The sequence below is a fragment of the Eucyclogobius newberryi genome, unplaced genomic scaffold (assembly GCF_026437365.1).
Source record: "Eucyclogobius newberryi isolate DKJ021-1_F unplaced genomic scaffold, fEucNew1.0.hap1 SCAF_4, whole genome shotgun sequence".
NCBI lineage: Eukaryota > Metazoa > Chordata > Actinopteri > Gobiiformes > Gobiidae > Eucyclogobius > Eucyclogobius newberryi.
In genome coordinates, this window is record NW_027316056.1 from 35,288,101 (window position 1) to 35,308,385 (window position 20,285).

General features: G+C 48.6%; 2 protein-coding genes across 2 annotated transcripts in view; one reads left to right on the plus strand and one right to left on the minus strand.

Moving 5' to 3' along the window:
- The window catches only part of LOC140378307 (general transcription factor 3C polypeptide 1), a 56,954-nt gene that overhangs the window by 12,195 nt on the left and 24,474 nt on the right, over positions 1-20,285 (minus strand). Inside the window, exons 24-37 of the mRNA XM_072464093.1 lie at positions 20,163-20,227; positions 19,979-20,084; positions 18,520-18,662; positions 17,199-17,341; positions 16,351-16,435; positions 16,117-16,229; positions 15,841-15,900; positions 15,677-15,770; positions 14,454-14,626; positions 12,854-13,285; positions 11,929-12,053; positions 11,202-11,306; positions 10,507-10,787; positions 3,901-4,209 (exon numbers count right to left, since the gene is read on the minus strand). Coding sequence (XP_072320194.1) covers positions 3,901-4,209; positions 10,507-10,787; positions 11,202-11,306; positions 11,929-12,053; positions 12,854-13,285; positions 14,454-14,626; positions 15,677-15,770; positions 15,841-15,900; positions 16,117-16,229; positions 16,351-16,435; positions 17,199-17,341; positions 18,520-18,662; positions 19,979-20,084; positions 20,163-20,227 — 2,234 coding nt within the window. The remainder of the gene's footprint in view (positions 1-3,900; positions 4,210-10,506; positions 10,788-11,201; positions 11,307-11,928; positions 12,054-12,853; positions 13,286-14,453; positions 14,627-15,676; positions 15,771-15,840; positions 15,901-16,116; positions 16,230-16,350; positions 16,436-17,198; positions 17,342-18,519; positions 18,663-19,978; positions 20,085-20,162; positions 20,228-20,285) is intronic.
- LOC140377270 (uncharacterized) lies at positions 5,641-9,022 on the plus strand. Its single transcript, XM_072462617.1, has 2 exons — positions 5,641-6,892; positions 6,924-9,022. The coding sequence occupies exons 1-2, from the start codon at positions 5,641-5,643 to the stop codon at positions 9,020-9,022; spliced, it is 3,351 nt and encodes a 1,116-aa protein (XP_072318718.1).

A 20,285-nucleotide genomic window follows, 5' to 3' on the forward strand; every position in this document is an offset into this window, starting at 1 on the left:
TGTCTTACCTTGTTCAAGCCCGTCGACAGATCTGGCTTGCTCAGTCTCCCCTCACTGAGACGTGCCGTAGGACCCTCCGCAGTGTGCCCGTGCAGCCCGGAGAGTTGTTTGGTTCCGCTGCCTTGGACTGCTTTCGCCCGACAGACCAGGCAGCAACTTTCTGGCCTCAACAGAGCGGAGCCCACCCCTCGGTCTGTGAGACGCCAGACGGCTGGCCCTAGTTTTCAGTCACCTTCACGGAGTTGGTCTGGTGGGGTACGCTACCCCCCAGAGGGTCCTGACAGGGGTTTTCGCAGCACCCCACGTCAACCGGGACACCAGCCAAGACCTTCGGGTACTGGCCGCCGCCCCCCCAGGGCCCCTAGGGGCCGAGGGGCACGAAACTGAAACATTCAGGCCGGCCGGCGGATATTTTTCCAATCAGCAGCTCAGCTATTGGGCTGCTCATGCGTCGGACCCATGGGTATCGACTGCAATTCCGACGCCGGCCACACATCCGGGTGAAGATGACTATGATCAGCGACCCGGCAAAAGCTCAAGCATTGACCCAGGAGCTATCCGTCCTCCTGGCCAAGGGTGCCATCTGTTGCAACCCGGAGGCTACTACTCCACGTATTTTCTCGTGCCCAAAAAGACGGGCGGATTTCGTCCCGTTTTGGATCTCAGGGGACTCAACCATTTCCTGAAGGTGTTGCCATTCCACATTCTCACCACAGGAGAGGTTCTTCAGTCACTCACAGACGGGGAGTGGTTCACGTCTGTAGATCTCGAAGATGCCTACTTCCACGTGCCCATTGCACCTCAACATCGGCAGTTTCTCAGGTTTGCCTATCTAGGCAGCCATGGCAATTCCGGGTGCTCCCATTCGGACTCTCCCTTTCCCCGAGAGTGTTCACACGATGTGTGAAAGCAGCCCTTGCGCCTTTGCAGGCCAACTGACTGAAAGTCCTACCATATCTGGACGACTGGCTAATTTGCGCTCCATCCCGAGCGCAAGTCATCCGGGATACAGCTCGCCTGCTGGCTCATGTGACGCAGCTGGGCTTCAGCTGGGGAAGAGCAACCTGGTCTCATCCCAGAGGGCCACATTTCTGGGAATAGAGTTAAATACTGTGTCGATGAAGGCTCGTCCATCACTTCGTCGACTGGACAACATTCAAAATATGGTCTCTCGTTTCGGGCCTGGCAGTCGGTACCCTTTCATCGAGTTTCTTCAACTTGTGGGGAAGCTGACCTCCGTTACACGCATTGTGCCTCTCAGCCTCCTGTCATTGCGTCCTCTGCAGCGGTGGCTGAACAGTTTCCACCTGGACGCTACACGGCACCGAAGGCGAACGCTTCGGGTGACGTGGCAGTGCTTGCATGCACTGGCCCCTTGGAGGGACAGGCAGTACTTGGCGAGAGGGGTCCCCATGGGCTTGGTGGTGTGTCCCAGGGAGGTGATTACCACCGACTCCTGCACCACAGGATGGGGTGTGGTATGGCAGCACAGGATGGTCCAAGGGATGTGGTCTCAGAGGGATCGCTTGGATCACATCAATGTTTTAGAACTGCGTGCTGTTCATCTGGCTCTCAGGCATTTCCTGCCACACCTGAGAGGGAAACATATTCTAGTTTGGTCAGACAACACCTCCACGGTTTATCACATCACAGGTGTCGGATCGGCTCGGCTCCTCGAGGTGTCTCGCAATCTGTTGAGATGGGCTGCGCCTCGTCTGTCCACACTGAGAGCTGTGTATCTGCCGGAAGAAAGCAATTCTGTGGCAGACTTTCTTTCACGGCAGCAACCCCTTCCGGGAGAGTGGTCCCTCCACCCCGAGGTGGTGCACACGATTTGGGGCCTTTTTGGTCAGGTGCAAGTAGATTTGTTCGCCTCAGAAGAGTCGACCCACTGCCGGCTATGGTTCTCCCTCACAAGGGCGCCGGGCTCTTTAGGCCAGGATGCGCTGGCACACGCATGGCCTCAGGGCCTTTTGTACGCGTTTCCTCCCCTTCCACTGATTTGGCCAACCCTACAGAGGGTCCTCCCAGAGGGTCACAGGCTATTGCTGATAGCCCCGTGCTGGCCGGCAAAGCCATGGTTCTGGCCAGGAGAGATCTACTGTCTCAGTTGAGGGGTCAGATTTGGCATCCGAACCCTCAACGCCTCCAGCTGTGGGTTTGGCCGTTGGCGGGTCCGTGCCACAGCTAACTGGCCTCGCCGATGCGGTTAAACAAACGCTTCTGAATGCCAGGGCTGCCTCTACTCGTCAGCAGCATGAGAACAGGTGGAAGCTGTTTTCCCAGTGGTGTTCTGCCCACGGTGAGGACCCGGTGTCCTGTTCGGTGCCTCTTATCTTGGAGTTTCTCCAATCTCTCCTTGATGATGGCCGGTCCCTGTCGACCCTGATAGTATGTGTTGCTGCCATATCTTGTAATCATGGTTTGGTCAACAATCGTACAGTGGGGACACTTTTTTTACGGGGAGCTCGTAGGTTGCGGCCCTCCGTTGCTCCACGTGCCCCAATATGGGACTTGTCAGTGGTGTTAGATTCCCTCTGCCAACCTCCATTTGAACCCTTGGCACAGGCGGACATTAAATGGCTGTCTGGGAAGACTGCATTCTTGTTGGCCATGGTCTCTGCGAAAAGAGTCAGTGAGTTACATGCCCTTTCGGTCAGTCCCACATGTCTCAGATGGAGCTCGGATGACTCCGGTGTCACCTTATGGCCGAATCCGACGTTTGTGCCCAAGGTGTTGTCCCGCGCTCATTGCAACCGGCCTTTGAGTTTGGCTCGGTATGAGCCTCCAGCTGGAGAAGGCAGGGACAGGCTCCGGTCATTGTGCCCAGTGAGGGCATTGCAGGCCTATATTGTGTCAACTGCACACATAAGGCGCTCAGTCTAGCTGTTCGTATGCTACGGTGGTGCTAAGAAGGGCTGTCCACTATCCAGACAGCGTCTTTCGCATTGGGTTGTCGATGTGATTCGCCGTGCTTACGGTGTGGCAGGACTCCCCCCACCGCCTGGCGTGAGGGCTCATTCCACCAGAGGCGTCTCCACTTCCTGAGCCGCCATGAAGGGCGTTCCATTGGGAACTATATGCAAGGCTGCATCTTGGACTGGGCCGGGCACTTTCGCCAGATTCTACAGCGTCATTGTGGCTGCTCCACATCCTCTTGGTGTGGTTCTCCAGGAATTCCCGGGTCCTTCTCAGTGAGGTATTCGCTTCGAATTCTTCGTGACATAACTGGTATTATGTCATTCAGTGCTTCAGCACCGCCCTCTGGCGGTCAGTAGGGATGAAATAGAACGAAAGTTACATATGTAACTACGGTTCTATGAATCCCGGATGACCGCCAGAGGCGCTCTGTCACTCCGAATCTTTGCGGTTTCGCGAGAAGATTCTGAGAACGGAGTGATGGATGGCGGCGGAATATATTACCTCTGGGTGCCATCCAGGGTCACAGGTGTGACTCATTTGGTATAACTGCTCGAACTGCGCATGTGCGAAGGGAACATTCAGTGCTTCAGCACCGCCCTCTGGCGGTCAGTAGGGATTCATAGAACCATAGTTACATATGTAACTTTCGATTTAAAAGTAACTTGTTAAGTAACTTTTCGACTTCCCTGGAAAACTACTGCGTTAAATTAAACTAGAGTACTCATGTGTTACCATCAGTTTTTATTGGCAGTTATTGGGGATTTTTTTGGGATACTTTTAGAAAACTGAATGCTGTGTTGTGTGTCTGCACATAAAGTCTCCTATCGGCTTAGATTTAAACTGATTATTCATGTGGGTTTTGTGATTTTTTGATTGTGATGTGATAGATTTGTATTGTGATTTTAATGTATTTGAATGATTGTATAGCACTTAGCGTTGTGTACAACTTGTACTGATATTCTTATGATTATCTGCGACATCTACAGTCCCAATCCGTACCTCCTCTGCTCCCTTCAGCTGCTCCTCTGGTTGGTCGTCTCTGTCCCTGCAGGTGTCCAGAGCTGGTCGTTTGGCACTGGGCTTCTCATCGCTGTCGCTGGTTGCGGGACGTTTCTTCTTGATGAATGGAATGACGTGCTTCGGTGGCCCGATGTTCAAGTCGTCGGGGGACGTCCTGTTCCACTGGCCCGTGTTGAGGGTGATGAGCCAGGGCTGAGCGTGCCGTTGCAGGACCCAGCGAGCTCCATGCGCCCCCACCAGCACAACCTGGCCCTCCTGCTCTAAATCCTGGAAAAACGGAGGCAATGAGGGTTATGAATGACACTATAATCATACAATGAATGCTTTATTCAAGATTTTTAACATAGCGTTGGCATGTTTGGTTCATACTTTCCAACTTAAAATGTATGTACATGGGGGAAATAGTCAAAGTTATCAAGCCTGGAACAATGAATAGAAATGGCATGTAAATTATACTTTTAGATTTATTTAAATCACATTAATGATTTTAAAAAACCTCTGAGGGTAACACAACATGCAAGTGGAGGCAGTTTAAAGAACACATATTCTCTAGCACCATCTCAAAATCTATTTACATGGGGCCAGTGGGAGCCTGGCCTGTATTCTAGTCAATATAGAGTGTGGTCACAGTAAATGTTCAACAATTGTATTTTTCTGAAGATGTACAAATTCTATATGTAAAAAAAAACCAGAAAACTTTTTGATTGAATGGAGCCAATAAAGCGTGCGTTCAGTTTTGGGAGCTGAATACAACATGCATATCAAGTCATTATCTCAGAAAATGGCTCTCTAGCGTCCTCTTAATTTTAGATTTCTTTCCTCCAAAAATTCATAAAAAGAAAATCTGTTTATCACAGACTTACAACTATAGTTCTATTTCATCCCTACTGACCGCCAGAGGCGGTGCATAAAGCACTGGATGATCATCCTTGCGCATACACAGGTCGAGAATTAATAACAAAAAAGTCACCTTTGACCCCCCGGTGGCTCACGTGAGTCTATATAGTCACGTGACACCGGGAGCTCAATCCCTTTTCACCTTCTCGCATGCAGGTTGTATACGTGGTTGTTCGGCTAATATTGCTGTTTTCCCACAAAGTTGGTTCGTTTTGCCGCTTGTAGCCTGTTAGCCCTGTGACTGTGGTACAGTCGGTGCAGCGAGTTCGCTCGCCCTCCTGGGGCTGCACAAGCGTGTCGGACCTGTTGCAATAGGAGGTATATTTACGTTGTTTTCTACGACTGGTAAGTACCCCTTTAATGCATTTCGCCGTAGCCGTGCGCTCGGTAGTTTTTTGTTGAATTTGAACCGTACAATTGTACCGGTTCTGTGTTTATCCGTGAGCTAAAGCCGGTTGTTTGGTTTACTGATACAGCCGCGCGGCTCTTAAGTTCTAACTATAGCCGTGTTCGGGTCATTAGTTTTGAACTACTTTGTTTTCAGCCAGTTACACACCAGCGGTGGCGTTTTCGGCTCGACCTGGTGGTTACATGTAGCTGGTTTTGTGTTTACATTGGGTCATTAGTGGCGTGCTCAGCTCAGTCTGATCCCGCACGTCTCATTCACATAGCGGGTCATTAGTGGCGTTCACTGCTCGACCTGACCCCGCTGCCCTCTTACCGGGGTAGGTAAGAGGTTTTACATCTTAGAGTCGCTAGTGGCGTTCCGCTCGACCCGACTCTATTGGCTCCGGTTTTATCATGCTGGAGTCCCTGTGCTGCCGGTCCTGCCTGGCACCGCTGCAGCCTGACGATGGGCATGATCTCTGCCCTGCTTGTCTTGGAGTGGATCATCTTCGGGAGGCACTCTCCGATGATGCTTGCTCCAACTGTTCGGTTATGCCCCGGTCTGTGCGCGTGGCGCGCTTGGCGGCTTTCGAGGACGCTTCAGACTGGTTGTCTGTGGCGCCTCAGAGTCAGTTACCAGCTGGCCAGACTGGGGGCCTCAAGCGGCCGTCCACGGCTACTCAAGGCGGCCCCCCATTTAAGAAAAAGAAGGGCCCCGGGAAGTTAGCGGCTCAAGTGAGCACGCTAACATCTGAACTGGCCCAAATGCGGACAGTTATCCAGACTCTCCAGACTGATGCCAGTCGTGTGGTGGCACAACGGCATGAGGGGCATGGCACAGCCTCAGTATATGATGACGTCATATCTGTGGCTGCTTCAGACACGCAGTTTCAGCTGGATTCTGACCTTCTGAGCTCCAGAGTTTCAGAATCTGGCTCACTGGCCTCTGCCGGCTCTCAGGCCGACAGTGATGACACTGTCACAGCGGCTTTGCAGACGGCACTTTCCCGCTTAAAGCTGGATGTTCCGCGGGATGAGGCGGCACCCTCGAGCGCCTTCTTTCGGCGCCAGGCTGCAGCGTCCCACTTTGCAGTTCCTCCCTCGGAGGAGTACATTAAGGAACTGCATGCCTGTTGGACAGACCCAAAGGCATTTTCGAGGCCTACTTCAGATGGCAGGGTTTTGGCACTGATGCAGGATCCTCAGAAGCTTGGCCTGGGACATATGCCGGCAGTGGAGCCAGCTATTGCCTCCCTCATCGTCCGCCCAGAGGAGACTTTACGGACTAATGCCCGGTGTCCACGACCACAGTGCCGGGTTACAGACGACCTTCTGTGTAAGGCGTACGACATGGGAGCTCGTATGGGTCGCATTGGGAACTCATTGTCTCATTTAATGCTTGGCCTGTCAGTTTCCCTTGAGACGGTGCCAGTGGACCACCCAACACATGGGCTGGTTGATGCCTCCTTGCAGGCTTTTGCCCTCATGTCAAGGGAACTAGGGCGACTGCTCTCTACATTAGTGCAAGCTCGCCGCCAAGTATGGCTGGCACAGTCTCCGCTCTCTGAGGCCAGTAGGAAGACCTTGAGGGGTGTTCCAGTTCTTCCCGGAGAACTATTTGGCCCGGCCGCCCTGGAGGCTCTAGAGCGCACGGCCCAGGCTTGCCGTACACGGCAACAGTTGGCGGGGCTTCATAGGCGGGGGTCTCATCGACCGGCTCAGGCCGCCCCTCCCGTTCCTTCACGGAGATACACACCACCGCCCCATCATGACTCAGACTTTCAACAGGCCCCAAGATTTGGATTTCGTCCGTCCCGTGCGTCCCGTTCCTCACAGCCCGGCCGTGGCCCCCACAAACCCGGGCGGGGTCGAGGGGCCTCCAGATGAGGCCACAGGGCCGGCGGTAGGACATTTTTCCCCAGGACAGCTGGAGTACTGGACGGCTCACTCCCCAGATATTTGGGTGCTGGCCACGCTGTCCGAAGGGTATCGTCTGCAGTTCCGCCGCCGGCCTCCTGTTCCTGGTCGGATCCGAATGACAGTTATTCAGGATTCGGCCAAGGCGCAGGCGCTCTCTCAGGAGATTTGCACCTTGCTGGACAAGGGGGCGATAGTTCCTGTGGACCCCCTGCTGGATCCAGGGGGCTTTTATTCCCGTTATTTTTTAGTACCCAAGAAGACGGGCGGTTTACGCCCAGTTCTGGACCTCAGGGGTCTAAATATGTTTTTAAAGGTACTCCCTTTCAGAATGTTGGCGGTCAGACAAGTGCTCCAGGCGATCTCCCCAGGCGACTGGTTCACAACAGTAGACTTGAAGGATGCATATTTTCATGTCCCCATTGCACCGCCACATTGGAAGTTTCTCCGCTTTGCTTTCCGGGGAGAACACTTCCAGTTCAGGGTCCTGCCATTCGGGTTATCTCTGTCCCCTCGAGTGTTTACAAGGTGCGTCGCTGCAGCCTTGTCCCCCTTGCAGGCCCAGGGGTTGCGGATTCTGCCCTATCTGGACGACTGGCTCATTTGTGCGCCCAGCCACGAGCAGGCGCTTCAAGATACAGAGACTGTGCTCAGGCACATGGCCAACTTGGGGCTGCAGGTGAACTTGGCAAAGAGTTGCCTTGTGCCGTCACAGGTAGCAACTTTCCTCGGCATGGTCCTCGACTCCCATACAGCGACTGCACGCCCTTCGCCCAAGCGGGTGGACGATATTTTGGGAATGTTGCGGGACTTTCGACAGGGGAGTTCTCTTCCCTACGTCTTGTTCCTAAGCCTCTTGGGCAAGCTGACTGCGGCCGCAACGGTGGTTCCTCTGGGGCTGCTGTCTTTGCGCCCCCTTCAGATGTGGCTCAACAGCCTACACCTGGACCCCACACGTCAGTATCACAGGCGGCAGCGGCTACCCGTATCTCCCCAATGCCGGGTGTCTCTATGCAGGTGGCGGAACGAGGCCTTTATGACACAGGGCGTTCCGCTGGGGCCTCTTCCTTCCAGACGGGAGGTTGTGTACACCGACGCATCCCTCCTAGGCTGGGGTGCGACATGGCAGGCACGGATGGTGCAAGGGTCATGGTCCCAGAGGCAGAGCAGGCTGCACATCAATGTGCTGGAGTTCTTGGCTGTCGAGCTAGCGCTGCGCCATTTCTTGCCACACCTGCGCGGCCGTCATGTCATGGTACGGTCCGACAACACCAGTGTGGTTTTTCACATAAATCACCAGGGCGGCACTGGGTCGGTGACCCTGTTCAGGATTGCACAACGGGTCCTGACTTGGGCTACCCCGCGCCTTGCCAGTCTGAGCGCTGTTCACATTCCGGGGGTTTGGAATGTGTCCGCGGACTTTCTGTCTCGCCATCGGCCGCTGCCGGGGGACTGGCAGCTTCACCCGGAGGTGGTGAGGGACATTTGGGAGGCCTTCGGCAGGGCACAGGTGGATCTTTTTGCCTCCCGCGACGCGACACACTGCCTTCAGTGGTTCTCGCTGGCAGACAGGGCCAGCCCACTGGGTCAGGACGCACTGGCTCACGACTGGCCGAGGACGATGCTTTATGCATTTCCCCCATTCCCCCTGATTCATCAGACGCTTCTCAGGGTCTTTCAGGAGGGCCACAGTCTCCTGCTTGTGGCCCCGTTTTGGCCAGGGAGGACATGGTTTCCTTTGCTGCGCAGGCTCTGCTGCGGCACAGCGAGACCTTTCCCCCCCAGGCGGGATCTCCTCTCTCAACTAGGGGGTCAGATTCTGCACCCCAATCCCGAGCGCCTGAAGCTCTGGGTATGGCCGCTGCAGGGCCCGGCCTGACCTTCTCGAAGTACGCCGGGGAGATTGGGAACACAATAAGCAATGCTCGTGCCCGGTCTACCCGTCTTCTGTATTCCTGCAAGTGGAAACTGTTTGACGCCTGGTGTCGCAAAAGCGGGGAGGATCCAGTACATTGTGCTGTGTCAACGGTGCTCGCATTCCTGCAGGAGCTACTTGGCCAGGGGCGCTCTCCATCTACCCTGAAGGTATACATTGCCGCAATTTCTTGTGGGCATGTGGGGTGGAATGGTTTCTCGGTTGGCCGTAACCAAGATATTTCCCTTTTTCTAAAGGGTGCTCGGCGTTTGCATCCGCCGACCCGGTCTGTTGCCCTGGCCTGGGACCTGTCCCTGGTGCTGGAGGCGTTGCGATCCTCTCCATTTGAGCCTCTGTCGCAGGTTGACCTTAAATGGCTGTCAATAAAGACGGCATTCCTTCTGGCGATGGCCTCTGCGAAGCGGGTGAGTGAGCTCCAGGCTTTGTCCGTGGCAGACTCCTGTTTTCGTTGGCACCCCGACAACTCTGGGGTTTCCCTTTGGCCGAATATAGATTTTGTTCCAAAGGTGATTTTGTCGGAGGGGCACAACCGCCCGCTACAACTTGCACGTTTTGGTGCGGGATCTGCCGCCGAACAGCTGTGTCCTGTCCGTGCGCTTGAGGCATATGTACGTGCTACAGCGTTGATACGCAAATCTGAGAGCCTGTTTGTTTGTTTTGCCGGCCCGCGCAAGGGCCAGGCTCTGTCCAAACAGCGTCTCGCGCGCTGGATTGTTGATGTAATCACGGAAGCCTATACTCGACAAGGGCGACCGTTGCCGTCCGGGGTGAGGTGCCACTCCACAAGGGGGCTCTCAACTTCGTGGGCCGCTATGAACGGGGTGTCCTTGGACGTGATCTGTGCGGCGGCCTCTTGGACATCCCCGAATACATTTGCAAGATTCTACAGAGTGAATGTGGTTTCTCCACAACCGCTGGAAGAGGTTCTCCGGAAACACTCTTCTGCGTCCCATTGAGGTATGGTTTTGTCTATTCCTCGGGACTCTGCTGGTATTCGTCATCCAGTGCTTTATGCACCGCCTCTGGCGGTCAGTAGGGATGAAATAGAACGAAAGTTACGACTGTAACTACGGTTCTTTGAATCCCGGATGACCGCCAGAGCATCCGGTCCCTCGGAATTCTCGTGCTTTGCGAGAAGGTTTCCAGGGATTGAGCTCCCGGTGTCACGTGACTATATAGACTCACGTGAGCCACCGGGGGGTCAAAGGTGACTTTTTTGTTATTAATTCTCGACCTGTGTATGCGCAAGGATGATCATCCAGTGCTTTATGCACCGCCTCTGGCGGTCATCCGGGATTCATAGAACCGTAGTTACAGTCGTAACTTTCGGTTTTATGTTTGTTATGTGACTGGTTATGTCCCCAAGTTGACACACACATTCTGAACTGGGGCAGAGAATGAAGTGGTTTCCTGCCTTTGTCTTGTACCTGTGTGTACTGCTGCAGGGTCCTGGTGCGCGGGGGCCGGGCCCGCTCCAGCTCTCTGAGGCTCTGACTGAACTCTCCCACATCCAGACCCCTCTCCCCAGCCTGGTCCAGTGTGTCCCAGAGCAGAGCACACGCTCGGAGGTCCTCTGCGGAGTACTCCCTGTACTCCTGCAGCCGGGCCAGGCACTCGTCTGCACTGAGGGGGGGCGTGGAGAGGGACTGGGACAGGCCGGGGGGCAGAAGGGACGGGCCGCACACGGACAGGTCCAGAGCAGGTTCAGCTACAACACAGGAGAAGACAAATGATGCTTTAGTCTGCTATACAAGTCTGCCCCTTTACGTTACATCATCTTAAAGTATGTGTCACACAGGCCGTGACACAGCTAAATTCTACACGTATCACAGATTAAGAAAAAAAAGAAGAATGAAGTTGGGTACAAAGAAGTGGGTGTGTATGGGAGGTAGGGGAAATCAGCAACGCCTTAAACCACTACACCACTAGCAAGCAAGGATTTAGCTTCAATGTTCATTTAAGAGAAGCGTGACCAAAGACGAAGTGTTACATGAGTGGGTTTTCTGTGGTCAGTGGAGAGGGGCCACCTGAAAACACCTGAGCCCACAGCGCTGAGGCGGAGTTCAGGAGTATTTGGAGGAGGATAGTGTGTTTTGATGGTGCAGTGGTCAGTGGTCCTTACCGTCCAGGCTGAAGACACTGTGGGCGGGCCTGTCCCTCAGCTGGAGCTTCATCACACACGACTCCACCACAATGTTGTCGTTGGTGCTCAGGTTACGCAGCTTCACTGGAATCCAACACACAAGATTACGAGTCAGTCTCTTTTAGGGAATAAATTGATAACATGTACCGATTTGTGGCAACAGTGTGGTTTAAAGGGTGTGAAGAATATGAGCATTTACAAGGTGGATAACTACACACGTTACTCTATTTCTATTTCATCTTTACAGCGAGTGGAGTTTGGACATTTGAAGCCATTAAATCTACGTATTCTAATGGAGCAAAGAGACCAAACAGACTAATTAAGTCTCTGGTAATATAGCTCCCTCCCTTGTGAAAATACATTGTCAGAAAATAGACGTTTTTTCTTTCCTTATCATAATAAGATGGTATACATTTACATAAAATCATGAAATCATTTCACATTGCCAAATATAAAAAGAGGGCCAGGGTTTCTCAGGAGAGTTGTCTTCAAATCAATGTCGGCAAAAGTTGCAAGGCTGATTTTCTGGGGGCGATGACAGGCACTTCAAACACCCGGAAAACACATATTTAACTATTACAGGGACTTACAAAGATGTTTGATAAGGTCAAAATCTTACTCAGTTTGGCTTTAATCTTTAAAGAAGACATTTTCTATCATTGCACATTAGTGATATTTGACAGTTTGTGTGAGTGTGGATGCTGACCTATCCCTGGGGAGCAGCAGCCCTTCATCATCAGGTACTTGGTGTGAGACGCCTGGTGAGCCTTGACCTCCATCTTCTTGGTCTCCTCTGCTTCCTCCTCGTCCTCGTCCTCCTCGTCCAGGGTGCTGCAGAGGAACACCAGGTCAACCATCACAATCTATCTGCATACATAGTGCTATGGGGTTTGAACTATACACCCAGGGGGAAAAGGTTAGTACTTTTGTTAAATACAGCTGACCTGAATTTGTAGATATTGTCAGTCAGGAACAAGACAAGATTAATCAAAATTTATCTTTGTGGAAACGAGCAAAGTCTTCAATTATTTAGATAATACAGTAATGTGATATGGTCATATACAGTATCTATTTTTGAAGTTCAGATTTCACATTTATGTGGGGTATGTTGTAGGATTTGACGTAGCTGTGTGCTAAGATAAAAAATGTTCAAATAAAACATGGATTTGGATTTTACAGAACACTTGTAAAGCTGAAGTATTCTTAAAAAGGGGCTGTACCGGATGTTTTCCATGTAATAAAGTAAAACCTGTTTTGCCCAAGTACAGATATACAGCTCTTAGGGTCAGAATGAGACCACTGTGGGCCATCTACATCTAATCATGATGTGTCTGATAATGATTTTGATTATCTGTGAAGCAGGAAGTGGGTCGTTTCCATGCCGACATCAGCTTTAGTGACTGTAAACGCTGCTCTGGCCTCTGAAAGCAGTTAAAAGCACTCAAACTTGAACGAATTGGGATGCTCATAATGTATAAGGCAAGTGAAGAATAACTTTGGAGTACTCTAAAGAGATTTAAAGTGAACTAGAGAGCCTGGAGTTCTGGAGGAGATAGAACTGAACATGAGCCATGTAAGAGCAGAATACACACGGTCTCTTTACGGCTGTGAAATACATAACATGTGTTTACCTCTTGACCGTGTCTGTGTCGACCAGCGTGCTGTCCACTACCACCATCTGTTTGGGGATGGACAAGTAGACAGACAGAAGCCCCAGCGATATGAGGCTCAGGGCTGCTACACAAGCGCCCCCTGGATTCTCTAGGGAGAACAGCAGCATGTCGCTCACGTCAGGCGGGTCCACTGCTGTTGGCTCCTCACACATCTCCTCTTCTTTGGACTCCTCTAATACAGACTCATTACATTCATCCTTGTGAGTCATGTCCTTTCTGGCCCGGGCCGTCTTCCTGGACTCCAGCAGCTCTCCGTCAGGGGCCCTGCTCTCAGTTTCTTGGTAGAAGTGGGTGAGTGCTCGGTCATTTGTTCTGGGCAGGTTCAGAAGGTCTCGGACGAAGCGAAAAGAGTCGGTGCACAGGACTTGAGGAAAGCGCCACAAAAAACACCTGCCAGAAAGTAACACAAGTAACAAGGAGGAATGAATATAATGCATGCCTTTATTTTATACCTGTACCAAAAATAAAATAAAAAGGCTGGTATTGTTTGAGATAGGTGTAGAATAAAAGACTTTCATCCTGTGGTTGGATCAGAATATTTAACAACAGAAGTTGTCAATCCCAATCAGCATCATGCCAGTCATCAGCTTGACTATATTTTCATTATTTAAGGACAGAAACTGTTGAAAATGTTCTGTCAGTTGTAGTTCAATACCGTTTGCAAAGAAAGCTTATTTTATGCATCTTTACCAAAAAATAAACATTGTACGTAATCACACATGAATATGACTTCTCAGTGGTCCTCGGTCTTTTCCCGCACTGATCTGTTTGCTCAAGTTTATTACCAGTTAAATGTGGTGCTTTTATAAACGCTAAACTCATATTTAAGTTATAGGACAGATATTATGAAAAAATTTAGCTTTGAACCACGTTCCAACATTTTTCCCTCATAAAAAATACCTGGAGCCGTATGTAGCATAATTCACACTAGTTTGATGAATCCTGGTTAGAAAGTGTTCAAAAACACACTTAATCATTGCCAGATTCTGAATTTCTCTGATCACGATCAGTACAACTTTGTACTTGCTTGCATTTCCACAAGGACTTTGTGGTTGTTTTCTATGAGCCTGTTCCCTCTGCAGCCAGTAGATGGCACCAAAACTCAGTTAGTTCCATGGGAAACAGCAGAGATCCAAATGTAATTTTATTTATTTTTGTTCTCAAGCACTAGATGCTAAACTAAAAAGGTACTCAAGCTCAATGTTTAAAGGCCAATAACAATACAAATAATGCATACTATTTGTCCTTTAAAATATACATGTTTAAAAGTTTAAAAGATATTAATTACATATTAGAATTACAGGCTCAACTTTTGTGAATTTTCCTGCGGGAAATACCAAATAATCAAAACATGAATTGCTGGATTATAGATATAAAAATATACATACATATACTAGGCTTTAACTAACAACTATTTTAGTAGTAGACTAGCCAGGGATTCATTTTTTGATTAGTCAGGGACTTTTTCCCAAAAGTAGCAGAACTCTCCAAAAACCATGAGTGAATAACATGTTTCTACCACTGGCATGTTGAGCATGAGCTGGAGAGTGTCCTGTACCTGTAGTAGGAGTGCGACAGCTGGTAGGACATGGGCAGGATGGGCAGGGCGCGGTTCTTCTTGGGTCCTATGCGGTTGTTGATCCTGCGGCGGTTCACCAGGCCTCGCTTCCTGCACTGGACGAAGACCTCGCAGAGCAGATCCTGGCTGTAGCTGCTGTACACGTGAAAGGTCTGCGGGCAAAACGAGACGGGGAGAGACACAAGGAAGGAAGTCGTGAGCTTCATTTAAACACACACAGCTCGGACCGAACCCAAGATACAGGCTGCAGATCCAGAGTCCTCTGATCCCTCTCGTTTGTGCATTGTTAATACTCTTAAGGGCCGTGCAGGAGGTTGTGTTCCCAAAGGCATCACATTATTCAACAACTTTAAATCATAAGATAAATGTTGCAAGTTTGTTGGCCCAAATCTCTAACAAATCAATAAGGTTGAACGTTTATGGATTACTTTTTTTGACATTACTTTCAAAAACATCTCCCATAGAGTTAAACAGGCCCTGCCTCTATCTGAGATTATTAACTAATCAAATTATAGCACGTGAATGCAACCTATATTTAGCTTAGGGCAATGTTTTAACACTTTTTTGGTTGAAATTACACACCATCTACTAAAGCGTTGCCAAATCCGACCCGTGGTGTGAGAAGAATAATGGTTGTGCCACTGTTTTGTTCTTTGAGTTTGACAATGGCTAATTGTGTTGCTTTTTTTGGTACAGAAATGTGCTCAGAACACTCTAAAATGATAAAGAATTCAATAAAATGCAGTCATCAACCAGTTAGAGAGAGAGCTCCTCTTTTTCTTTTTGTGCCACAAGATTTCTGTGAAATGAGAATGATACATTCTTACTTGGATTAAAGAGGATTATTAGGCCTTCTTCAATTTATATTGGGCAATTTATATCAGTCCCAGTATCGCATTGACTGATTGAGAAAACAAAGAAACGGTTGGTATTTGCTGCCATTATTTTCTCAATGTTTTTTTCTTAACAAACTAATAGATACAATGGAAATAGAAGAGATGCATAAATGACCTTGCTATGAATTTAAATGTAAAAAATTGGCATAAGTAATCATCGACTATGGGCAACAGCAAGTCAAATATCGCATATTGGTATAATAAAAAACAAACAAAAAAAAGCAATAAATTCCATGTGTGCTCATCCCTAAACTGGCGCTGCTGTGGCTGGATCTGCCTGTGTGACTGCACACGTCTGTGCTGTACCTGGAAGGACCTGGAGCTCTTCATCTGAGAGTTGGTCATGGCCAGCGTGCTCTGGATCAGATTGTGAAGGACAATGGCGTGGATGTCCTCAGTGCTGTGAAAACAATCACACCCTGAAGCGTCGCTCAACAGACTGTGAAATGTGCCATGTATCTGTAAAGTACCTGCTCAGAGAGTCCGTGATGTGGAGCCGTCGCACACTGTCGATCGCACAGATTTTGAACCTGCACAAACACACGACGAGGAATCAAACAACTGCAAAGAGCTCATTTACATTAACGGATTGACTTTGTATATTTACATGTTTTGACGTTTAAAGAGTCTGAAAAAATATATGTAAATCGTGCCAAACTATTTCCTGTCATTTTCAACAGTTTTTTTCTACACTTTTCTTCACAAAGAGCTGCTTGAGTGGTGATTTATATTGGTGTGGGTCTTACTGAGAGAAGAGTTGCTCCTTGCTGTCAGGTATGACAAGCTCACTCAGGTTTATGGTAGCACTGAACTTCTGCCTGAGCAGCTGCACATACTCAGCAAAGGACTCGGCACACGCCTGAGGGACGAGAGCACAGAGCCAAGACCAGTTAGACAAAGAAAACACAGGAATAATGTGCTGCAGTACTTTCTCCAATACAAATTAGAACATGCATTTATATTGTAAAGTAATGACTGACCTCGGGATCCTCAGGGTTTTTCGGCAGGTTTTCTTCTAACAGTTTGAGCAGAGCCTTGTCCTGGCCCAACTCCGCCAGACAGATCCTAGAACACACATCAAACTGATCTCAGCAATTCGAAAAAGAAAAAAAAACTTTTAGTAATTCCAAGTGTGCGTATCTGTGGGACGTGGCTAAAGCTCGAGTAAACAGGAAACTACTTCTGGTTCATCCTCAGCTCTCCCTGCTTTTATTTCACGTTTAACCTCTCTTTATGTAATGCATTGTGCTCTGGAAATATCATATTTTGGATCAAGACACGAGGCCCTGGATCAATAAACAGCAAAAGAAAGCTAGCACGTGTTAGCGTGTGGGTTCAACATAAACGGCGGTTTACACAAGATCAAATCAGCGTTTGGTAAGAAATTGTTATTTTCTATTTTTATCTTTTTGCCGCTTACAATCTCTCTTATTTCAATAATTTCAATCAAAAGAAATCCGGGAGCCAAAAGTGAGCAGGACGGAGGCTCGACCTCACGCGGCCCAACATGTGACATGTTTTGCTGTGTGATTCTATTGACTTTTTTTCTGTGTATTTTCAGATGGGAGCTGCAGAGGGAGCTCTATTGCTAAAATGACTTAGTTCTGCTTTAAGACAGGGGAGAAGGACCATACAGTCCACTCCGAAACAGTGGAAACATGGCTTGTGTCTCAGTGAGGTCTTATTATGGGAACACAACTTTATTCTTGTACCATTCACATTTTGTATCGATCCATGGTCTAAGTGCGCCTTCTATCTGTGTAAAGTCAGATATTGTGACGTCTACACCAAAGCAGAGCAACGTAGGCGGGGCCGAGGGAGCACACACCTGTAGTTGAGGACGGTCTGGGGGTTCTTCAGGATGTAGCGTGTGCGGCGGCCCACCGCCAAAGATGTCTTATCTCGAGACTTCTCAAACTCTTTGTGCAGAATGTCTCTCACCACACAGTACGGGACAAATGGCCTCTTGAGCTGAACACATCAACAACAGGTTATTCCAGGGAGCGCCAGCAAAACACAACAAAGTCTGTCTCCGTTGGTTACCTGATACGATTACAAGAAATTGATCAAAAAGATGCCTCAACAATCAGATTTAAAGAACACGTCTTAAACCATGCTCCCGAATCAAAACCATAGTTGGAAATGTATTTATTTCATTCATTCATTATTTGTATTGATATCGTCTTTTAAACATGCTTTTGAATAGCTCAGCTTTGGCATCTCATGCTTTAGAACTTAGAAATGATGTCTCTACTAAAAGACTTCATAACTGTCAGGCGTTTCCCACATTCAGAATTGAGTTGGGCTCCATCTACTGGCAGCAGAGGTAATTACAGAGGGGAGATAAACAAATCTAGCTTGCCCCGACATGCTAACCACATAGTTGTAATGAATTGAGGCAGAAATGCTCAAAACGAGTCTGGTGATTATTTATGTACTTAAAAACAGAGCAGGAGACATCGGAGCTCTACCTATGATGTCACAAAACTGGACACTAACCCATACACAAAGCTTGCATTTGCACACAAGAGGAGCGGGTCTGTGCCGGAGGAGGGGCGGCGGGGGGAAGGGGAGAGGAGCAGGGTGGATACTCAAAGCAACCCGCTGATATTTTCACAGGATTCATCAAAACTAGATAAAACAACTCCAGGTATTTTTTTGATGAGGTTATCGGGATACTTCTGTCAAATATGGAGCTATTTATTTTTGTCAGTCTCTACCACATTACGGTGGTGTGGGGGCACATTACGGTGGTGTGGGGGCACATTACGGTGGTGTGGGGGCACATTACGGTGGTATTACGGTGGTGTGGGGGCACGTTACGGTGGTGTGGGGGGGCACGTTACGGTGGTTGGGGCACATTACGGTGGTGTGGGGGCACGTTACGGTGGTGTGGGGGCACGTTACGGTGGTGTGGGGGCACGTTACGGTGGTGTGGGGGCACGTTACGGTGGTGTGGGGGCACGTTACGGTGGTGTGGGGGCACGTTACGGTGGTGTGGGGGCACGTTACGGTGGTGTGGGGGCACGTTACGGTGGTGTGGGGGCACGTTACGGTGGTGTGGGGGCACGTTACGGTGGTGTGGGGGCACGTTACGGTGGTGTGGGGGCACATTACGGTGGTGCGGGGGCACAAGTGGCATGTCAGACCTTGCTGTTGAGCATGTGAGTGGCCACAGCACACAGCATCATGAGCGAGTCCTCCTGCTGGGACCAGTACACCCTCTGTCGGGTCATCTGCTTCAGAGCCTCGTGGTCCCGCTCGTCGTGGGCCGAGCTGCGCTTCTTCGCCTCTGTCAGAGCACAAAACCACAGTCACATCACCTCCTCCTCAAACATGCACAACTTATTTACTCCCGCCCCCAACTCATTCTTCTATTTGATTCAAAGTGGTTGTGTTTAGTGATACAACATTACACATAAAGAAAGCAGTATTTGGTTGAGTTAAGTTATAGCTAAGTTACATAAACATAATATAATATAATACAATATAATATAATATATAATTATATTCAACCAAATAGGGCATAAAAATGCCTTCTATAATAATAATGTGTTTTATTTACAATGCACTTTACATTTGAAAGTAAATCTTAGTGTATGAAGTGCTGGACTTTTATAGAATTTTATACACAGACATTTAGAATGAAGTTGTGTTTAATTTATTTGTGTTAAATTTAAAAAAAAATCAGTGACTAACACAAAACTGTCTAGAATAAGTTACTTGTGTCAGAGACAGTTAATAAAGACGTTGGCAGAAAGATATGTAATCTTTACTAAATGTACTTTAAATCTAAAATATATTAGAAGTTTAACGCTGTCCTAAGAAAATCACATATTTAAGAAGAAATACATAAAAAGCAGGACTTCAGGGTTTAAGCTACAAAGAAATCATCATTATATTATTATTTTTGTAAAACCCAACTTTTCTGAAAACTGTGGTGTGACAGAAAATACAATTATTTTATTGTTAAAAAAATAACCTTTAGAATGGGAAAGTTCTGGAACAAGCTCCCTTTGCTCTAGTCCAGAGGACACAGTCACTGAGAATTCTCTCATTGACAGATTTTTTTCAGCTGAGACAGAAAATTCTGAAGGTCTGTCACTTTGATGGGTCTATTATGGGTCTAATATATAATATATATATATAATATCTACAGAACTTGAACAAATCGATATAATCCCTCATTCACTCCAATGGAGCTCCAAAAGACTCACCTGTCGACATCTGGAGACTGTTTTAGAAAAACAAGACATTTTGAGTCTTGTTTACTTCACTGTTTACATTGTTTGATGTGTTTAACTTTTGGTATTATCAGTTTGGTCAACTGCAGTTGTGTTTAAATGTGCTATAGAAATAAAGTCTTGACTTGACAAATATTTCACAAACACGATGGAGATATTAGGTAAATCATGATATTCTTTAACATGGCACATTGTTTGTGAATGTGCTGCAGTTTGGCAGGTTATGGCCAAGTGACACAAATGTATAGATGGGGATACGACTGCGCAGCTCCGCAGCTGCTCCGCACAGCTCTGGAGAGCTCTTTATTTAGGATAAAACAGGGCAAAGGTGCCAATATGGAAAAAAGCTTCTTAAAATCTGTACCTTTCTTTTTACGAGGGGCCTTGACCACGTCCTTCTTTTGTCTTTTCCTCTTTTGCTGCTTTCCTCCCACCACCTGCATGTTCCTGCTGGCCGGCTCTTCCACCACCTACCATCACCATGGTTACAACAAGGTCCTAATACATGTACAGTCTTTGTGTGAGAGCTACAGTTAGTGAAGAGGTACCTGGACTTCTTCATCAGTGACCAGCGTCTTCTTAGGGGTCAAATAGCTCGGCATGGCAGATCTTTCTGTTTTAGACAAATACAGACAGGCACAATAAACAGATCAGGAGTATATCATAAATAA

What these genes read in the sequence shown, in the direction of transcription:
- LOC140377270 (XM_072462617.1), top strand. Translation starts at nt 5,641, where the DNA reads ATGCTGGAGTCCCTGTGCTGCCGGTCCTGCCTGGCACCGCTGCAGCCT. An exon ending in GCGCACGGCCCAGGCTTGCC is followed by an intron (nt 6,893 to 6,923) that starts GTACACGGCAAC and finishes GGGGCTTCATAG; the next exon opens with GCGGGGGTCTCATCGACCGG.